The 21,566-nt window shown below is 37.0% G+C and overlaps 3 protein-coding genes across 7 annotated transcripts in view; 1 reads left to right on the forward strand and 2 right to left on the reverse strand.

Annotated features, from left to right (window-relative positions):
• The window catches only part of CASK (calcium/calmodulin dependent serine protein kinase), a 189,382-nt gene that overhangs the window by 84,782 nt on the left and 83,034 nt on the right, over window positions 1–21,566 (forward strand). For all 4 annotated transcript variants that reach the window (XM_083883313.1, XM_083883315.1, XM_083883316.1 and 1 more), the window contains exons 4-5: window positions 2,422–2,499; window positions 3,815–3,887. In XM_083883313.1, coding sequence (XP_083739439.1) covers window positions 2,422–2,499; window positions 3,815–3,887 — 151 coding nt within the window. The remainder of the gene's footprint in view (window positions 1–2,421; window positions 2,500–3,814; window positions 3,888–21,566) is intronic.
• GPR82 (G protein-coupled receptor 82) lies at window positions 9,251–11,775 on the reverse strand (the record flags this gene model as incomplete). Its single annotated transcript, XM_083854460.1, has 2 exons — window positions 11,491–11,775; window positions 9,251–10,335 (listed from the first exon to the last, which is right to left on the reverse strand). The coding sequence occupies exon 2, from the start codon at window positions 10,304–10,306 to the stop codon at window positions 9,251–9,253; it is 1,056 nt and encodes a 351-aa protein (XP_083710586.1). The 5' UTR covers window positions 10,307–10,335; window positions 11,491–11,775.
• On the reverse strand, window positions 15,532–20,739 carry GPR34 (G protein-coupled receptor 34). Of its 2 annotated transcripts, none has more exons than XM_083881584.1 (2): window positions 20,286–20,739; window positions 15,532–18,483 (listed from the first exon to the last, which is right to left on the reverse strand). In XM_083881584.1, exon 2 carries the CDS (start codon window positions 18,464–18,466, stop codon window positions 17,318–17,320), a length of 1,149 nt encoding a protein of 382 aa, XP_083737710.1. In that variant the 5' UTR covers window positions 18,467–18,483; window positions 20,286–20,739; the 3' UTR covers window positions 15,532–17,317. The 2 variants fall into 2 exon arrangements, with proteins under 2 accessions (XP_083737710.1, XP_083737709.1); XM_083881583.1 differs by having other exon boundaries at window positions 15,532–18,488.

The following is a 21,566-nucleotide window of genomic DNA, read 5'->3' on the forward strand; positions in this document are numbered from 1 at the left end:
TTTTGATTTTTCCCAAAATTTTTTGCATCACCCACTTATATCTTCAACATGAATATATTTGTGTGTTTACTTCAGTGGAATTTAACTTACCTGTTTCTCTTTTTTGTGGTTTTCACATGCTTATACTGATAGGTGCAAACCCTTGAGACTTCCTGAACTTTAATTCCATCAATATTCCAAAACTTTATTGCTGTTATAGTATACAAAGCTTTCAGTTTCTGTAAAGTCGTCTTGTAAGTGGTTGAGCTATTGCTGAGTTTTTTGTCTGTTGGTTCACTGAATTTTCTGGCATTCCCTATAACTGAGGTTGACTCTGGCTTTTTTTTAGTCCCAACTAGAAAAAAGTCTCATGATTTTCAGGTAAAATTCAATATCACATATTGAATATATCATATCACATGGAGAGATACAAGCCCTCTTTACACATGAATCAAAATCTACTCTTTAAAAAAAAGATTTTGTCTTGAAAAAATAGTCATTTGAAGTCAGAGATTAAAGTATACCTAACTCATACTATTGCTTGGCAGGCCAACAGAGTTCATCTTAATGGAGTAAAACTTTCAAACATATTTACCAAGAAGAAATTCAAACTGGCACTTGCTGGTACAAAATTTGGATGAAAAATACTGTTATATATAAGTGGGAGTTAGAAATACATGCTAAAGACCGTGCTGATTATTAACACCTTGTATAAAAGGTGTCAAAAAATAATGTAAAAACATTAATGGAAAAGTTAATGTAAAAACATTACACTCCTCCCTCCATGTCTCAGAAACATGATGCTACTAAAAAGCTTGAGTGCCTCTGGATCTTTAATTTTTCTGAATTGTTATTAAGTACAGATAATTAGTCTTCTAAAGGGTTCTGCTGCTTCATGAGAAGGACATCTCCTTATTTTTGTTAGCTGATCATACATTTTATATATCCTATATTTGAGAAAGGGTGGAGAGGTTAACGTGGGGGATTTTTTCCAATGAGCCAGTGAATTCCAGGTTTATGCTGCTCTCAGTGAAGCTGCCCATGGCTGCTGTATGGACTCTGTGATATTCTCTGAGTGATATTTAGCCCTGTGTGCAGACCTGTTGTTGGGAGTCGTGCAAGACAGAAAAACTGCCGGGGAAAAAACCCACAGAGAAATATATTGATGCAGTGAAGAACAGATGTGGTTTGGCAAGATGGGGTTCTTTGCAATCTTCAATGTGCTTTTCTTTTGGTCACCAGTCCCTCTTATAGTTGCCAGTGCTCTATCCAGATGATAGTGTATGTTATCATCTATCTAGATGATAGTGATGTTGCATGAGGGAGACCTTTGGGATTTATTTGGGAATGAAAGCTTCTGCACATGGCTCGTGACTCCCTAAGCAGAAGTTTGGCATTGCAGGTATGTAACAAAGCAGAAGTGATGCTGATAATTCTGAACAGCTTACTGAAACAGCCCTGGGAATGTTGACTGTCCAGATGCCCTGGAAATTCTGCTTTTTTTGATTCTTTGTGGCGAGTAAAAAGAAAAGGTGTGAAGGCTGAAAATGTCATGTTACATTCAATATTTTTGCAAGTGCCTTATTAAATATGAGTTATGTGATTTTTATTGTTCCTGTAACTCTTTTTACTCTCTTCTTGGCCCATCAGGCTGTGAACATTTCTAGATACCAATCTGCCTTATGTCCCTTTCAGGAGAGGGAAAAGGAGAGCAGCACCAGGCTGCTTTCATTTTAAGAGAAATGGCAGCCTGATTTCAGACTAAGATTTCTGAATATATCTGCATCTAAAGTGTATTGCTGCTCATTGTGGCAAGCTAGATGATCAGAAAGATGAGGGAGAAGAGGAAAAGATACCAAGTTTCAGAGCTGGTGATACAGTAAGTGGGCTGTCAGTGTTCTCAGGTGTCTGTGAGCTGTAAAATCTCCTCTTGGCTGCTTGATTATCCAGAGGAGAATGCCAACTGGCAAGACTGTACTGTATTTCTAGAGTTTTTTTTTTTTTAAGTCTTCATTTAAAATTCAAATTGAGTAACATTTTTTAATATACTACAGTCGATAGTATAGAGTTCCACTTGTAACGCTTATAAGAACACACTTTACCTAATATCAAGAGTTGATTGTTAAATTGCTGTGTCCTCTTTGCAGGGGATTGACTTTTCTTGCACATCTTGTTCAATGAGCAGTTCAAGCAATAAAGTAAATGTTTGGTATTGGTAATGCTTTAAGAGAACTGTTACATGACTTGAGGGATGTAAAATGGTTAACCTGTGGCAAGCTATTTTCTATTGGATTACCCATTAAATGCTGTTTTAGTGAGTAATGCACTGTATTTGTATCTAGAGTACTTTATATAAAATTTATATAAAGGAAATAAATAGGTTTTTTAAAGCATTTTTGTGTAACTAATTGTGGTTATCATTTTTGCCTCTTTTTACCACAGTATGGATGGAGCAGACCTGTGTTTTGAAATTGTGAAGAGAGCAGATGCTGGATTTGTCTACAGCGAAGCTGTAGCCAGGTATTTATTATAATTTTAATTAATCCCTCAGGATAAATAGAAAAGAGTGGAATATACTGTTGTGCAATCTGTTAGCTAAAAGTTGAAAGCTGGAGTACTATAAATAATGCTGTTTCCACACTCTAGATGTTTATTGCAATAGTTAGCATAATCAAAGTAGAATTTTAGCGCAATTTGCCATTTACTAGTTACAGATTTGGACGAGATTACTGAGTAAAACTGTATTTCACATCCAATACCTAATTGGCTGTGTTTGCCTTTGTGGATCTCTCAAATGATGGCATTAAGTGACTTTGCCTGGCAGGATCAGAGTTTTACTGGTCTTGCTAGATGGAGTTTGAGTTTGTTTGGTTTTTTTCTTATGTATCACTGTATTTATGGTCGCTTCACCTTTTCACTTATGAGATAAACTAAGGTTGAAAGAGTCTATAAAATTGCAGAAGGGTAATGAAACCCACTGTCCAAATGGCTTGATAGTTGAGCTCAAAGCCCACAAGATTCTTTGTTTGCTTTTCTCAACACTGCAGGTTTTTTAGCACCATAGAAACCAGGTTGGAGGAGATACCAGTGTCTGTATTTCAACCCCTGCTCAAGGCAGGGGCAACACGGCAGTTGTATTGCGCTGCTCAAGGCTTTGTCCAGTGGGATCTAGAATACCTCTAAGCAGGGAGATTCCACAGCCTCCCTGAGCAGCTTAATCCAGTGCATTGTTATGTTCCTATGGAAAAAAAAACATTGCCTTTAAGCAGCTGGAGCCTCCAGAGGACAAGGATTGCCTCTCTCAGCCCACAGTAATGCCCTGATGCAGCACAGGATGCTGTTGGAGGTGTTGGCTCTGCTGTCCTCAGTGATCTCTTAGGGCATCCTTTGCACACAGGGGAGGAAGAGGTTGCCCTCCGATCTGCATCAACCAAGCCAAGACCTTGGTGCAGTCATTTTCCAGAGAAATCAAGCACTGATAGTCACTTTTTTTTTTCTATTTTCCTTGTGTTTTGTTACTAAAAAAAAAAAAATGGAGAGTCCCTGATTTCCTTGTCATATCAAGCAGAATTACTTAACATTTGAAACCTTTACAAAAACCTGGAAAACAAAGATTTTTATTTTCTAATTTCCCTCGGCTTCAATCACAATAATTCTCAAACTTTAGATTGTATTATTCACTATTATAAACATAAACTCCGTTCTACAGAACTGTGTATATTTGAGGTTAAATTGGTTGATTAGCTTTATACTGTTAGACTGTTAATACTTAGATTAAATGTGTATAGTAATTTTTCCTGCAAGTTTGTCATGCATAATGTGTTTGTTTTTTCAGTCATTACATGAGACAGATACTGGAAGCTCTACGTTACTGTCATGATAATAATATAATTCACAGAGATGTGAAGGTAAGGGGGCTTAATTACTCTTTTATTTCTTCATCACAATAATGCAAACAACTGAATTTCAATTTCTATAATTTAGGGAAGGGAGGAGCTGTAGAAATGGAATCTGTATTTGTTGAGTGTGTCTTTACTCTTATTGTGTCATGTAAGATTAAAGCCCACCCTAATTCCATCAATATAGAACATTTAGGAGGTCTGTATTCACAAATGACACTTGCATTTGATTACAACTTGCTTTGAAAGTCAGTTTAATTTCTAGTTTTTGAATATTCGTACAGAATCTGCATGCATTTTTTTCTTGTTAGGAAAATGTGTATATAAATTAATTGCATAAATTAAACTGGAATTGGCAGTTTATTGGCATCAATTTGACAGCATAATGACAGCCCTCATTCACACTAAGATTTCAGAGAGATGCACACGCTTACATGCAACAATATTAGTAATATTATTTACTTCTTGGAGACAGTCCAGTAAACATTTATTATTGTGAAAACTGTCTTTGATATAAATAAATTTGGGAGGAGAAATGCAGTGTTTAATACCAGTGTATGTACATATTGGTTTTGATCTGGTAAACTTTGTACTGTTTCCATGGATATTTATGGAAGTAGTTTATCCCAAAGTATTTTAATGTGAGTAGCTGGGAGTTTTAACCCAAGTGGGCTTGACTCTCTTCAATTTGAATATGCATGTTCTTTCTTAATGTCATTGCCTAAAGTAGCTGTTCCCACTTCTCCAAGAGTTTGTTTTCATCCAAAGTGAGTCAAGCACTGTAGGAATTAAGGAAAATTCTAGCAAGCTCTGATGGTGCAGTTTGAGAAGTGATTCTTGGATTTTAGTGAATAGAGAAGATTGATAGAGGGTGAACTGTGCTTCAAATTCCTGCAGGTGACCTGTGAGGGGAGAACGTACAACAATGAACTGGTGATTTTTATAAGGAGTCATTTGGTCTTCTGTACCCAGATGTTGCAGACCATTCCCAACCTCTTATGCCTTTCCTTTTAAAATCAAGAAGATGACTATGTAACAGGCTTTCTTTTTAAGTTTGGTGTTTTAATAGTCATTTCTTAAAACAGATACTAAAAATGAGTTCTTAATTGCTGGTAGAATGTCCTGTCTTGTTCTGTGTTAAAGATTCTAGGTACTTTTAATTGTTGGTTTTGGTACCACATGAATTTTAGACTTAACATAATCTTTATGTTGCTGTATCTTCGTGAAAGCTCCACTTGTTTTTCTTGGACTATATTCTTGAAAAAAAAAAAAAAAAAAACCAAACAAGCTTTAGCTTCAAGGGCCTCTGTGGGAGGCCCGTTTCACTGAGGGTAAAGTGGGAATTTATTTTAATGCTTATCTTGTCTCTCAGAACCTCAGAATCGCAGAGGTTTTTTATAAATACCATCCTTAGAAATGAACCTGTTTAGATTACATGGGCTAGGAAAAAATGTCTAAGTTATCAGTCTAAAGCAGTGTAAACGAACAGTGTTTTGTTTTGGCAACAGCAGTGCAGAATTGTAGAGTTTGGGAGTAGAATTCATTAAACTAACTGCAATATCCAGGCTCTAGATGTCACTGTAGACATTGTTTTGAAAGGAAGTAGACTAAATGACCACTTTAGAAATTATCTAAATGGGTGAAAGTGAAAATACTTTCATAAAATCTGTATGGTTTGATATATTCAGGCTACATTTTTCTCCCTTTTAAACTTTCTGTGAATGTTATTTTGAAATGAAAAATGCTTGGTCATTTTCTGCTGCACAGGAAAATCAGCACCATATAGCCCACGTAAGATTTTGGTGTCTTTCAGCTCTTTTTGAGCTTCCTTAGCTCCTGGCTGATTAGGAAGTTAGACAAGAGTCTAGAACAGTAGACAAAATTAAAGTTTGCTGTTGTCTGGTGCCAGAAACTTAACCTGATTTTTCCAAGTGACTCCATCCTGGGACAAACTCCCTGTGCCCCACATTTACCTCTGATGACAGAATCAAAGCATGAAAGCTTTCACAGGGTGGCCTGTAGTTGTCTTAATTGCTGTAACTGCTCTGTGAGACCAGATGTTTCTTGAGCCTGTGTACATCATTTGACCCCCTTCAGCATTGCCTAAAGGCTTTATATTCAGTGGCAATTACACATTTCCTTCACCCTCATTTGAGGTGATCCTGCAGTGAAAGCCGGATCATATGGTGAGGAAAACAGAAGATGCAGAGAGGTAGAAAACTCAAGACAGCTGTACATCAGAAATGTGAATGTCAAGAACTTTTTCCCTTACCACAACATTTGTTTCTGTTCTGCCAACCTACTGATAGAGGACTTAGCCATTCCATTTATTCTGTCATAACCTTGCTGTGTCAGGAATACTCAGAAGGTGGCTATTGAAAGTGAGTCTTTTCCATTACCAAATGTTATTGCAGAGCAGCTAGTGTACGGAGAAATCTTTATGTAAGAAAACAACAAAAGAGAAAGGGGAGGGGTGTGGGTTTTAAATGAGATTTTTTTGTTTTTTCCTGTAAAACTCTTTCTCAGTTTGAGTACCATTTGTCACTGGCTTATATTTGCAATAACTTTAACAGAATGGTTTTTATCAGTAAAACGTCAAGAGGTTTTGAAATCTTTTGTGAGCCTCTATTGTTATGTAGAATTTTCCACAGTTGCAAAAATCTTGCCATAAAAATACCTTTTAATATAACTGATGTAAGAGTAATTTAATCGCATCAAGAGCTTTAGTTTCCGGGGTTTTATCCTTGACTCATTCCAAGTACTCCAACTTCGTTTTATGATTTCCACATAGTTTGAGAATCTGTATGTGTTACTGATTAGCAAATTGGTGTGCAATTGGGGTCAGGGTGAACCTGTCAGCAAAATGCAGGCATCCAAAATGTTAATTACAGCTTTATCTTGGTAGGTATGAATGCTTATTTCCTACATGTGATCATCTAAATAGATAAACCTGCTAAAGCAAAAATGCACATATTCTGCCTTCTCTGTCACTAAGATTCAGTTCAATATTTCTGTGCCTGGGAGTCAAAACCAGGGAGTTTATCCAGGGAATAGGACCAAACATTATACTCTGCACTGTGTGTTATATACACATCTGAGGTGGTCCAGGTGACCTGAGACTTGATCTGTGGATCAATTTGCATGGTGGTTTTTGCACTATACAGAACTTAACCTGGGTTATGAATTCTGAGAGTGCACTCAGTTACCACTTCTGTCTTTCATTGCCTGAACTGTTTGTAGCTCAGCATTTCAGATTTTGCGTAGAATTCAACACTCTTACACTTCTGCTTTTAGGCATATCTAAAAAATGAGTAAAAGTAGTATATATGTGTTTGTGTATGTAATTGTATATTTAACTATTTAAAAAATAACCAGAATAGAATCTATTCTTTAAGATCATCTTCCATTTCTCATCTTTGAATACCCAAAGCAAGAAACAATTAACAAGCATGTTAATTTTCTTCCAGTCTTTTCGCTTTGAAAGTTCTTTTATGCTTTCTGGGGACATTCAGTATAATTGGTGGTTTTTCTGTATTTTCTACAACTTACTAGATCCTTGAGATCCAGTAGCAACTTCTTGGTGAGGATTTTGCTACATACAGAGTTGTTAAAAAGTGATTAAGGCTGCAAAACCACTATGAAAGGTGCAACTGAAGTATCCTACCTGGCCACATTTTTTTCTGAGGAACACTTCCTCAGTCAACGTACAAGTTAAGAGACTCCAAAACCAAAACTTTCAGTATTTTTTCTCAGTGTTTCTTTAGGCAATTCTCTTTTCCTCCTGCTTATTTTAACTCCTGTGCCTCTTCTTCCTATCTCAAGGTCCCCATGCTTGGTTTGTCTGGCCCTTTTCTATTGACCTGTTAGTATGTTCAGAAGCAGTTTTTCTGAGAAGTGTATTTATTCTGCTTGGTCTACCTGGAGTTGAACATTTACAAGCTTTCTGGTTGCTAAGTTTGTATGTTTTAGTCATTTGCTCACACATCAAAAAACTCATGTCTTCTGGTCGATGAGCTGGCTTCCCATGCAGCACATTTGAATGGCTTAACCAAAAATCTGACAGACTTGTGGTTTCTAAACTACTTTGCAAACCAAGTGCTGTGCCTGTTTGCCTTATGATTTTGTGTTCACTGCAATAGAAATGAATTGGTTAATTGTTTTTTATTAAACAATTCACATGTCACCTGCTAACTTCTGATTTTGGCACCAGCACGTCTAAGCAATGCAAAAAGTTTGCAACATGAGCTGTGTTTTTCTGTAGTGGTTTTTTGACTTTCCCTTATCACTCATGCCTTTAAGTTTTGGGGGATTTTTCCTTCATGAACTCTTCTGTCAAGTGCTAGTCCAATGCATGACTCAATTTGTAGTTTCTCAAATTGCCTGTACCGCACAAAAGCTTTTCCACTATTTGAAACAAGATAAACTTTAATGCAGTTAAGAACTTTAAAGGACATCATCTTGGGCAGATTACATAGCAAGAAAGTCAGGCATATGTCATTTTTGGTGCTGTGTAGAAGTGTTGGAGTGGGAGCTTGCTAAAAGTATGTCAAAAAGTTATATTTGATTAATAGTTCCTAAAGTTTCATTCATTTTTTTGCCTTTTTGTTAAGCACTGGGGAACAAGTGGTTGTGACTAGAAAAGTATAGGAGGAATGACTTCAGCATATGCTGCCCTCAAAAACTGTGTTAAGAGAAGCAACCCCAGGCAGGCATTGTTGGTTATTGACTGTTGCCTGTGCTGAGATAACTGCAGCTACATTCCCTATAAAATGTACTTCAGGAAGGACAGAAGTGGTGGGGTTTGTGTTTGTGTCTGTGCAAATTAGAAGAGCACTTTGGTAGTGAACAGCTCTGCTTACCCAGACTCGCAGCTGATGATCTAAAACCAGTCCTGTCAGCAGCACTTTGCCATCTGGAAAACTCTGAGAGCTCAGTTCTGTCTTGCTGTAGTTACCTGGCTGTTGGATGTGTAGCACAATTGTGGTTCAGCCATCCTGAGGAAAATGTCTGTGCTTTGTTCAACCTTCTTGTAAAGGAAACCTGTGTCCAAAACTCTTACTTGTTAACAAGAGACAACTGGGTCCTCAACTTCAGCCTAGTTTTTGCCTTCTTCCTTGACTTTTTAGGTAAAAGGAATTGTCCACAGATCAACTGTAAAATGTCTTTTGTATTACGTGGATGTATGGGTATTACATTGTTCACTCTACAAACTCCTTGGATTCATTTGGATGTACACATTGGATTTATTATGGCTAATGTTGGTGTAACAAGCAAGATGGTTTGAAAAGAAAATAGAATATGTTACCATTTTATTTAAATATTTATAGTTTTAGATCAAAGCCTGCCTAAAGTTAGTTAAAATTAGTTTATTATTATTTATGGTCTAAACAAAATCTTTCTATATTTCTTTGCATTTCAGTGAGAATATCATTGTTACGTTTTTGATGTTCTGGTGTGGATTTTGTAAACAGGCCATAAAGACCTTTCTTAAATGTTTTATTTAACAGAAGGGTTATAACTGGATCTAAACTGCTTTTAGCAGCAGCAAGACAAGTAAGGAAATTTTTAATTTCCACTAGATAGTTTAACCTTGCACAGTCATTGTCTTTAAGCAGTACATAGAAAATCGGCCTAAAAATATGGTATGGAAGAAAGCAGACAGTTAATATTATCTGGATGACAAGAACATTTCTTTTCACTCTTCTGTAAATTAAATGTCTTTCTCCAATACAGGTGTTTTTTTGTATTCTGCTCAGATGTCTGGTAAGGGAACAGTACGACCACAAAACAGTCATAAAAAACAGAAAAAAGCACACAGTGGCAAGGGAAGCTGCAATCATTTCAGGACGTTCGCCAGCTTCTACCCTGATGTTGTAGCATGTGGGGAACTCTCCCAAAACCCTGTGCTGGACATCATACATGATGGCTATAGCTGTTATGCAGAGCACAATCAGCCAGATAACGACACACCAATATTTCGCAAACTTCGGCTGCTGGAACCTTTGCAGCAGGTGCCCGTAGAAGTTTCCTGGGACAGCTGGGGAGTGTTTTGTGCCGGTGCTCTTCTTCAGTGTGGCATACTGGCTGAGGGCAGTGGAGCACAGGATGGTGATGGTCACGTACATGCTGACGTGCATCACCAGTGCCCCCAGGTGATGGGCGACCCTGCACACCAGGGACCCGTAGCGCCAGCGGTGCCCATCCGCAAAGTAGGCAGCCAGGAAGGGCATGGTGCTGCAAACCAGCAGGTTGGCAATCACCAGGTTGGCCAGGTAAATGTACTGTGCCCTTCGGCTGGGCACTTTCCGGAAGAATATCCAGGCAGCCAGAATGTTCCCAGACATTCCAGAGGGAAGGAGGCAGGAGTAGATGATGGGGAGAGCTACAGTGGTAGCTGGCGATGGCTGAAGACATGATGAATTGTTCATTTATGGCGGCGTTTCTTGAGTGGTCAGAGCTGGAACACAATTTAAAAATTAATATTTCTGTAATATGCATCTGAGATCTCTGCTCTTATCTCAGCTGTTTCTCTGTCTCCCTGTTTCTTTGTCATCCTTTGATGCTGTTGCCTTAAGTTCTCATGAGGTTACAGTTTGAGCATTCTCTTCCACTGAACTTTCATGAAGAAAAGTTAAACCCCAAAGCTTTTATATGCATAGAATCTAATAAAATCAGTTAGGAAGCTGAAGGTTCAAGCTAGGGTCTGGCAATAACTTCTATGATCTTGGTTTATTTCTCAGTCTTCTGGAACATCTGTAACCTAATTTGGAAACCACTTACAGACCATTTAAAATTAAATAAGCAAATTCAATGCAAAGAATTATTTTAATTCCAGAAATGCTGAAGAGTATCTGTACCTCCATTTAACTACAAATTAGTCTGTATGCTGCAAGAATCTCACTATAGATATCTGTTCTGCACTCATGTTTGTATGTGGTGGTACTTAATCACAACTCTGTTAGATGTACATTTAACAACTCAGTCCATGTTTTTTAGCATATACAGTGATGGTTGTAAACTGCGGTATATTAATTTTTTCCAAGTTCTTTTTTCAGTCTTTTCTCAGTTTCCAAACTGAAAATAAGAAATGAAAGCTCTATGCAATGACTGAGTGTAAAAACTGACATTTCAGCTTACAACCCTGTAGTGGAGAGGTTTTGCTGTTGTATGCAGACATATCCATACATCTTTTAGTGGAGTGTATCCTAGTTAGCTTTTTTTTTTCGTATCAAATCATATGGAAACAAATAACAGATTTCAAACTTGGGGACTGATAATATTTTTTTTAAACAACTGTAAGCAAATGAACTCAGATGCTAAAGAGGATTCAGTGGAACAGTGATAAAAAGCCCAGAGCCAAGTACAAGAAGTGTGCTGTAGGCAGTGTTTGACAAACTTCCAAATTAAACTGACTTTTATAGCTCTTGCATTTTAGTGTGCTCTAAGTTCCATATGTATTGTTGAGCCAAAATGTATTAAATTCTTACATTATAATGAGTTAAATTCACAAAGTAATTGTTGAATTTACTCATTTTAGAAGTCTAATGAAAATTTTTGTGTCATTGACCAAATTTTGTCAGGTAAAACAAAGAAGTGGTAATTTTAAGCTTACCTATAAAAGCTGCAGGCACCTTCTTTGCTGAGAGGAAATATTTCTGTCTGGTGTCAGTATTATCTCCACTGCTGCAGTGAAAATGATGGCACTGGAACTTGGAGAGTTCAGTTAAAAATTTCTTTCTGACATAAGTAGGTTTTCAGAGTGTATACTTTCCTTTTACAAGATCAGGAGGCAGGTAGGCATTTAAACTTCAGAAAAGGTGGTGTCTGTACAAAAAAAGGCTTTGAAATTTAGTCAGGATCAGCTCCATTAGGGGAAAAAAATGGCAATAGCATGGAAGAGCAGTGTAACAGTTCTTTAGGTACAGCACAGAAACACCTTGCAATCCTTTATATAGTGTTTTCCTCTTGGAGGATGGACGACTTCTCTTTAGGGACTGCCCACTTCATGCTGCTAGTTCTGCATGAAAACTTGTATTTTCAATGATATTTAGCAGTTCTTCAGCTCCACAAGCTGTCACCAAGCTCTCTATTCCCAAAGCCCACGTACAGTCGTGCTGTGTCCATGTCTGTTCTCCCATGAGTGACCAAATGGACACATCTCTTCAGTCTGGTCAGGTGATGGATTGTGTGGAATTACAATTTACAGCTGATGCATCCAAGGGTTCTGGCAGAGAAAATGCCCTCACTGTCCAAGAAATGCAGTGTTTTACACAGTACACAGGACAGTTTTCTTCCTCCACAGTATAGGTATGATCACAGATCAAACTCTCTTCAGCTCTGCAGAAGCTGATGCTTTGGGGTTTTCTGCTTTCCGATACATCTGTGGTTGTAAGATAAGGATTTCCAGCACCTATAAATAAGTTCCTTTATGAGAAGTTTGGTGAGGTTCTTCTTTTGCTAGTTCGGCTTTATGTTTAAACATGGACTATGAGAATTCATCTCACAATATGTTATCATTGTTCAGTCTCATTATTACTAATTTTTTTACTAAAATAATGGACATGTACGCTGGCTTCCTATTCTGATTTCATAGCTGAAGTAATTTACAATTACATTTATTTGCTGTGGACTATTAGTAATTAGGTTGTAAGGCTGTAATTGGTTTGCATGTACTTCAATTCCTGTTCTTGTTAGATTTAACTATACCTTGTTTTCCACTTTTGAATGTATAGTTATATTAAAAAATCATTCTAACAGAGAGAGTGTTCTATTTATTACATGTTTATTAGTTTCTTAAGTAGTTTTAGAAGTCCTTGTTACTGTGGTGCTCCACTAAGGCTTAGCTGAATGCATATCCTGAAATGTTGCTGAGATTGGTGTGAACAATTCCAGTGAGCAGGTTTTTTTAAGATTACTATTAGTATTTGGTTGGTTATTGACTGTTGCCTGTAGTATTTATAATTTAATGATAATAATTCATGCTGTAAGAAGAGATAACTGGCACATTTTTTTCCTGAATTACTGTATGATAATAGATTGTTGTAATGAATTGGAGTCTATCAGGCTTTATTTTGGAATGGATTGCTGAGAGTAGTAGCAAAGTAATGAGGTATTATAAGTTTTTTTTTTTAAAAGGCCACCTGTCCCAGAAATACAGTTATAATTTAAGCTGTAGCAAGAATCTTTCTTATTCTTTTAGTGGATTGTTTTCATTCACCTAATGGAAAATGGTGTGCTTTATCTAAAATGTATTTGAAGATACTCAAATGGAAAATAAGCTTTTTTTTTTTTATGCCATGCACCCCTAAGTTCTTCATAATCATTTTTATGTGCATCATTCACCTCAGTGATTTATATTTTCTCTATTCTCAAATCATGATCACTTTTAATTTATACATGTACTAGATTTTATATTGCCAATAGGCATTATATGTTGCATTACAACATTATATTCAGACAACTTGTTTTCCGGCCCTGAAAACACAAAAGCCAGGAAATTCCCAGTCATGAAATTCCTCAACTTCAGCCTGACTTGACACTGTCTCTCACAGCTTTGTAAGTGCTGTCAGAGCATCAAATTAAAGCTTCCATATGTGAACTTCCCAGTTCTGGGAATAATGTGATTCTTGCTTGTTTTTCAGTGATATAAGTTGCACTCCTCTTTTATGGTTTCACTGGCCAGTGTTGTAAGGAAAGTGATTCCATTAAATGTTTCCATGTTGTGTTATCAAAATAATTCCTGTTTATCTGCCCTCAGAAACACCAGTTTGCAAGTTAAAACCATATCTACATATAATTTCAGTGCAAAAGTGAAAGTTGATGCTGTGGTTTAAGCCTGGTAGTCAGGTGGGCTTCACACCCACTCTCTGACTCCCACTCAGTGGGATGGGGGCGAGAATCAGAAGAGTAAAAGTGAGAAATCTTGTTTATGATGTTTTGTCTCTTCCCCCTTTTGTTCTTGTGCCTGCTGTGGTGCAGAACAGACCTCCCCTTCTGGCGCTGCCTCCTGCTTTGTCTGACACACTCTGATCAAATCTGCCATGCCACAGTAGGTGGTTGTGGTTTTATCCCAGAAAGCACCTAAATCCCACACATTCACTTACTTCCTCTCCAGTGGGCGGGGAGGGAGAATCGGTAAGGTAAAAGTAGAAATTCATGGTTTGCGATAAAGAGTTTAATAAGGTTGAAGCAAAAGAAAGGAGCAGAACCAAAAACACCAAGTGATAGAAAGCAGCCCCATCTGACCAGTGCCCAGTGAGTTCTTGAGAAATGCCAACACAGCCAAACCTCATTCTTGGCTTCTGTTTATAGCACCATGTGCTCTGGGATGTCCCTGGGGTCAGCTGTCCCTGCTGTGTCCCCTCCCATGTCCTTGTGCCCCCCCAGGCTCTCATGGTGGCGTGTTGTGAGGGACAGTGAAGTCCTGCTTGTTGTGCAAGTGCTGCTTAGCAATGGCTGAAACATGCCTGGGCTGTCAGCACTGTTTTGGTCACAAGCCCAAACCACAGCCCATACTGTGAAGGAGTGTCTCCCAGCCAAAACCAGCACAAGACTGGTACATTTTGGGACACCAGTTGAAATTCAAGTCCCTGTTACAGATTTGAGTAAAGATGAAAATGAGGTTCATGCAGTTATATGAGGATATGTGTTGAGTTAGCCTTTAAATATAGAAAGCAAAATAAATAGAATTACTATCATGTGTAAATTCACCTGAGGACTCAGGTAATTAGGAAGCACCAAGAAGAGGAGAAGTAAGACACACTATTTGAGTGACTGATTCTGTGGTCATTTGACACGTCACAGTGTGACTTTCAGCAGGTCTCCCAAGTTGTTTCACGACTGTTTATTCTTCAGTAATATTTTTTTGTAAGGCCTGGCGTTTTACCCTCAAATTTGGGAAAACCAATCGCAAAAAAAAAATATTTAAGGATTAAATATTTTTTAAAAGAGTAAAGATACCTGCTTTTGTTTCTTGGTCAGTAGTAATTGCTTCCTACAAGATGGTGCTGTCTAGTTTCAAATCCCTCTCTGAGCCAGTTGCTACATCTGGATTTTAAAACCTTGAAGCACAGATTTATACAATTGTAGAAATCTAAAAGTATTTTCTGATTGCTTTCTGTGGTTGTTTCTTTGTTCTGACTGCTGCTCCCTTAATGCTGCACTTTGTCAAGATCATGTGGCCTTTCCCGTTCCCCTCCTCTGTGCCATGCCTGCTCTTAGAGATTTTCTTATAGACCTGTTCCCTTTCAGATTTTCATTTCTCAACTGCAGAGTTGATGAATTTAATGCAGTTTGGATTTTCAGTATCAAAACCCTGTACTACTACTTGATCTTGTGAAGAGATCTGAGTCTGTTTTGGCAGTACTGCTGTGGGCATGAATTACAAACCTTGTAAATGAAAAATCTGATCTAACACTTTGTTTAAAAGAATTCTAGAATGCACATTTTGTTCAAGCTGCTGTTGTTCAAGTCTGTCTTCTCCTGAGTTCCCCAGCCCACACCTTCATCCCAACCTGCTGTTCAGTATCATGAACCAGCTGCTCACAGAATAAGCATAGAAAAGAAAGAATGATGAGATAACGTATATATCTTGTGAAATTATGGTTTATAAGCTCTACTAGATGTACCAGAATTGATGTAAATATGTTGAACTACAGTATTGCATAATAAAATTGCACTGTACAAATACAAAACCAAGAGAAGCATTAATATAATAGAATGAAAAAATGATAAAAGATCATGAAATGCAATTACTGTGCAAATCAGTCAGAAATTATTGTACAAACACCTCCAATGTATGCTGAAATGTTTAAGAAAAAAGGCAGTTACCATCATATCTTTATGAAATTACATGTTTGTGGGAATCTTTCTTTTGAAGATTAAGAAACCCCCTAATTTTTTATTTTTAAAAAAGAAAAGAAAGAAAACAAAATAGACTGGCTAGTCATTGTAATTTGTTTAACGTGTTTATATCCAGTTCCATCAAATCTGAATGATGTAAAATCACATCAAAATTAAACCAAGTTTATATCTAACAGAGGTGAAGCCCTGATGTTTACTTTGTTCAGTCAGAGTATTATGAGTATCTTCTGTAAAATCAGAATATTGTATGGAATGAGTAAAAATCTGCACAGATTTGGCATTAAAAGTCACATGATCCATTAGAGAAGTTACTGGTAGTCAGATTAAAACCAACTTCTTTACACCTGCTAACTTGAGCAGTATTGGTTTTATGTGTCAAGATAATAAATCCTTATTTTACCAAGCTTGATGTCTGGCCTGTATTTCTTTCACCTTTCTGATCTGTTATCCCAGACATTGAAGTTGTTCATAGTTCTACTGCTTTAGTCATTTTTTTGCCAGACAGCCCCCACCTTCAGCACTCTGGTTTTTGAGAAATGTTAGTTTGAAATTTATTTGTACCTAAATACATAAAGCTGTTTAGTTTTAATCTGAGAATATAGCTGTAGTTATGAAATACTACTGTTATATTGCTATTCACATGGCATCAGCAATTATCAAGATTATTTTAATCACATGGAAAGAAAAGTGTCCTGCCAGGGAGGAGGCATGCAGCTGGAATGTGTGGCTTTGGAAATCTAGGATTAGATCTATGGCTAAGCCTGGCTGATCTTTTTGCTCTGCTCTGTGAGTTTATGTTCCTTGCTAAGCTACTTTGTGTACCTGCAGTCATCAAATTTGTCATATTGAAGGAAATCTTAGGAAGTACCTACATGTCATCTCTCCTTCATTTATTTTGAATTTTCTGAAAGCGTTGCTTGCTTTTCCTCAGGTGTTTGACCATGATACGCATTAAAATGTTGGAAATACAAGGGTCTTAGAAGGGCTGAATATTTTAATTTTGCTGCTTAATAATACAAGAGTGTCTGCTGTACTTAAAACTGAATTGAAAGCTGTTGTGTTCTTCACCTCATTTTTAAGATGCGTGTTGCTAAATTCTCAAATGTGTTCTTTAAAAATACATTTATAAATGTCGTTAAAATGCTGATTTCTTGGAAACGTATTAAAACAGAGAAAACCCTAAAATACGTAAAATCCGTAATGGTATCTAGATTTTTCAAATAGGACAGAATTTACTTTTGGCACAATTCATCTATTATTTACATATACAAGCTGCTTATATTAATGTCTATATACAAGTTTACTTTTACGGGTTCAAACCCCTTCGTGGAAATCTCCCTAAAGAGTTAGTGTTCTAGTTTAATCCAACACAAAATGTCTGAGAACTTCCTAATTTGTTTTCTTAACAAACAAGAGTGAAAGAATGCTTCTGAAAAGTAACTTCTCATTTTCACAAACAGAAGTTAGACTTCTCATTTTTCTTAACAGGAGGAAAGATGCAGAATTAGTAGCTGTAGAATAGAGGATTTCGTGATCTGAAATTGGTGACCTGGAGTGACAGAGATTCATCTGGATATTCAAATCATAGATTTCTTCCTTACGTAGCTGGAGTGAGGAGGAGTGGTGGTGGATAATCGCTCTTGGGTGTATTGGCCAAGTTTTATGTCTGAAGTGCTCTCCAGGTTTAGGCTTGACTCTCGATGAAGTTTCCTGCAGATCAGTTGGAACATGGTGTTACGGACACTTCTGGACATCAGGAAATACATAACTGGGTCTAGGCAGCTGTTAAATGATGAAAATATGAGCATCACCTCGTTGGACGTGTGGATGATCTCTGTCCAATAACAGGATAGGGTTTGTAGCTGTGATGTGATGTAGACAAACCGGAACATGTGATAAGGCACAAAACAGATGGTGAAAATTATGAGAACAATAAAGGAATTTCTTGCTGTCTGGGTGTATTTTCCTGCATTGGGAAAATTTGCCCTTCTCCTCGAAATTTTCAGAAGGTTCTTGGCAATTTTAACATACGAAAGTATCAAAAGGAAAAAAACTATCCAAAAAATCACTACGATGATGAAATTTAAAATTGCTTCTGTCTTCTCTTTATTCTGTTTGCTTCGGTAATGAAAGCATTTGGTAGAGTTGCTGACCTCAGTCTTCAAGAAAGATGGTGCAACTACCACTATAAATCCTGTCAGTGCAATCGCCCACACCGTGCAACAAATCTGCACGCTCCGGGTAGTGGTTAACATCTTTGGACGCTTCACAGACTTATTTATTTTTATATAACGATCCAGACTAATTAGTCCCAGCAGTACTATGCTGATGTACATGTTCATGTAAAACAGAGTTCCCACAACCTTGCAAAAAATCCTCCCAAACATCCAACGGTTGGTGGCATGATAGAGTATCCGGAAGGGAAGACAGAAGATCAGCAGAAGGTCTGCAACAGCTACATTTAGCAAGTAGACTTGGATAGAATTCCTTTTCTGATGAATGCACAGGAAAGCAAACAGGGCTATAATATTTCCAACCAATCCAACAACAAAAATAATGGAGTAAAAAAGTATCAAAGCGAGTGACAGCGAGTTGCTGTCATCCAAGGAACAGCTGGCATCATTGTGGCTTTCTGAGACATTTATGGTCAGGTTGGTGTGGTTACTCCAGAATTCTTCCTTGTGTGCACCAATGGTTGGTAAATCAGCTGAAGTTGCAGCCATCATTTGCAAAGGGTTTTTAGCTGTTCTGCAAAGAAACAAAGAGATTTTAAGAATGGAATCTCTGTTCATTTGTCTGTTTGCTTTATTGCCTACAGTCTAATGTGATATAAACATAAAAGGCCATAGCTAAAAGGAATAAATGCACTAAAATATTGGTGTAGCTGAATAGAAGGAGTTTCAGCCAGATATCATAACATACTGTGAGTCTAAGTAATCTGTAGGCAAGAAAGAACAGATAGTGTAGAGTACTTGCACAGACATCTATTTCTGTAATTACAGCATTATTACTGTCTTGTGTTGTTTTAAAAGTCAGCTATTACATTTTCCTGCAAACTTAAGAGGTTTTTTATCTGTAAGAACAAAGCATTTTTTTAAGTTCACTTCTTAGTACCAGCATTTCTAGAACAGAAAAGAGACAGGTAGGCATAACTAAATATTCTCAGTGTTGATAAAAAGTACATAAAAGTATTTCAGAACAAGTGTAAATTCATCTGTGTTAAATAATTCGGATCTCCCACATGCAACTCACTGGTTCTCAATTAAAAAGCATTTGTCAATTGATATTTATTTGGCTATGTACTGTGTAACCCTGTAACACAATATTATTGCAGATAATAATAAAGATTATTATCTTTAATAATCTGTATCACATAAACTTTAGTGTTTTTTTCCTTCCCTTGACTATTCACAAATCAGTATTATACAAATAAACTACTATTAGCTGGAAATCCCATTAATGCAGTAACAGGTTGTTTTCAAACCTGCCTTGTTTTCATGGTTTTCTTTGCTCATTGAATAGTTTTTAATTTCACTAAGCCTTTTGCTGACCAGGAAGGTACAACATGAAAGACGGAAGTCAGCCTTGACCAAGGAATGAAAACCAAAAAAGTGTGCAGTTTGGAGAGCAGTCACATGCAGGGGTTTAGAGATATGGTTATCACTGATAAGTAATGAGGAAACCCTAAGTCTTCAGTTTGTTTATCATAGCAACAAGAAATGCCATTTAAAAGTTTATTTAGAATATTTTTGTTTTACAGAGAAAAGAAGTTTTTTCCCCATAATCTCACAATATTTTCAGAAGTGGTTTTGGCACTCTGAACTTGGCTGTCCGGCAACTGTTACGGGGGAAAAAAAAAAAAAAAAAAAAAAAAAAAAAAAAAAAAAAAAAAAAACACTGCTGTATATGTAATCTTAAAATAGCTTTTTTTGCTAGGTCTTGTCTAGGCCATGCAGTTTGCATGCTAGGTCTTAAAAATGCAAATTTACATTTAATTCTGTGATGCAGCCACAGCAGTGAAAATGACAACACTTTAGGTAAAATTCTTTAGAAGACCTAATGGACTTGCAGAATCTGAATTCTTGAGAGGAGAGTCTAAAATATTTTAACATTCAGTGTTGTCTGACCCTACAATTGCATTAAACTGGTAGGGTATGTTAGCAGTTTCAGAAACAGCTGTTCCCATACTTTCCACATGATATTGTCAGGGCAAGTAATTCCAGGAGGTTGATTTCAGACCGCAGTTCTTTCAAATACGTCTTGAAACTCATCTCCTGCTATGACTTCTTGTTTAAGTTGCTTTTCTATGAAAATATTTGATCTGGGGACCAGTGGCAAGTTTAGATCAATGAGAAGGAAACTAGGGTTACTGCAAATGGATTGGAAACAAAACTTTTCACTGTCGTAAGCTTTGTCACCTCTAAAAAAAGCTGAAACCTAGATATACTTAGAAAAGGATTTGGAGGTCAGTAACACTGTGCAATTCAGAGAAATGTTAGTAGAGATTTATTTTACTACAGCTTAAGTATAAAAGAAGCCACTTACCATTTATGTATTGAGAAGTTCTGCTGGTTCTCAAAACCGCTGGTGAACACGGAGGAGAAACGTGCAGATCCTCTTATTAGAAAGCTACAGCAGCAGCTTCTCTCTGAAAGTGGTGAAGTGGTGAGCTCCAGCTGACTCGTGCAATGGGCAAGGAGGGGAAGTTTTAACTGGTGTTGCAACTGATTTGCTTTTTTTTTTTTTTTTTTTTTTTAAGGCATTTTTAGCTGGCAATACCCAGTTTATTTGGCCTGGGAGAGTTCTGTAATAAATTTTTCTCAGTTTTACTCTGAATTGGAGATTCAAATTTATTTTTTTTTCTCAGAGACTTTGTTTCTGGTGAGCAGTGCCAGTGGCTTTTTTGGGTGATGATGATGTTGGTATAGTCTGTCGTCTCTTTAATGGAAATAGTGTCACTTTTTCCAGTGTAGGGTAAAGATAAATCAGCACCACAGTGGAATGGTACATTTTGTTAATTTTTGTATTGTTCTCCCATCTACCTTTCTCCTTGCCTGGGATTAGAATTGTTGTTTTTTCTCATTCAAAATGACAGTAATGAGAGGATGTGAAAGTGCCCGAAGTGTGCAGCTTAAACATATCACTAAGGCAGAAGTGAAATAGGATATGCAATAGTACCACCTGGTAATACTCTTTCAAATGAGGCATAAGGAATTGAAAATCACATTTATAAATTGGAAATTTAAGAGTGGGCTCTAGAAGACCTGATGTGACAAGGCCTAAATTTAATGAAGATCTCAAGAACATTGTCTTGAAGGTCTTTGTTCTCATATAATTTAAACTTTTACAAGAAGACATGGGTGGTTAGAGATGATAACTTTTACAGGTAGTCAGACTGAGCTTCTGGTAGCTCCTGTGCACTCTTTTGACTTCTTAGTTTTGCAATTTAAGCAGTAATGTATTCTTGGGAAGTAGTGTGCAAATTTGAGGTTCTTCATTTTAAATGATATGGTATTGATAAGAGAGGCTTTGAGTAAATGTAGGATGTTCTAAATTAAATGCAGTTGTTTGGGTATGTGTATTTAATACCAAATTGTGTTCTGATCATTTTGTCCAAATGTTGCTTCCTCCTACAAGAGTCAGTACCCATCTGAATTGTTGTATAACATTATTTCATTTTTATACCTTACACCTTACTCTTATTTGTGGAAAATCAAAGGTTATAGATGGCTATGGCTGGAATCCAGTTTACACACCTAAAGAATATTTCTCACTGGAGTATCCCAGGGGTGTTCCTTTTCCTTCCTGCACTTGAGAGATGTTGAG

The sequence above is a fragment of the Zosterops lateralis genome, assembly GCF_965231275.1.
Source record: "Zosterops lateralis genome assembly, chromosome: 2".
NCBI lineage: Eukaryota > Metazoa > Chordata > Aves > Passeriformes > Zosteropidae > Zosterops > Zosterops lateralis.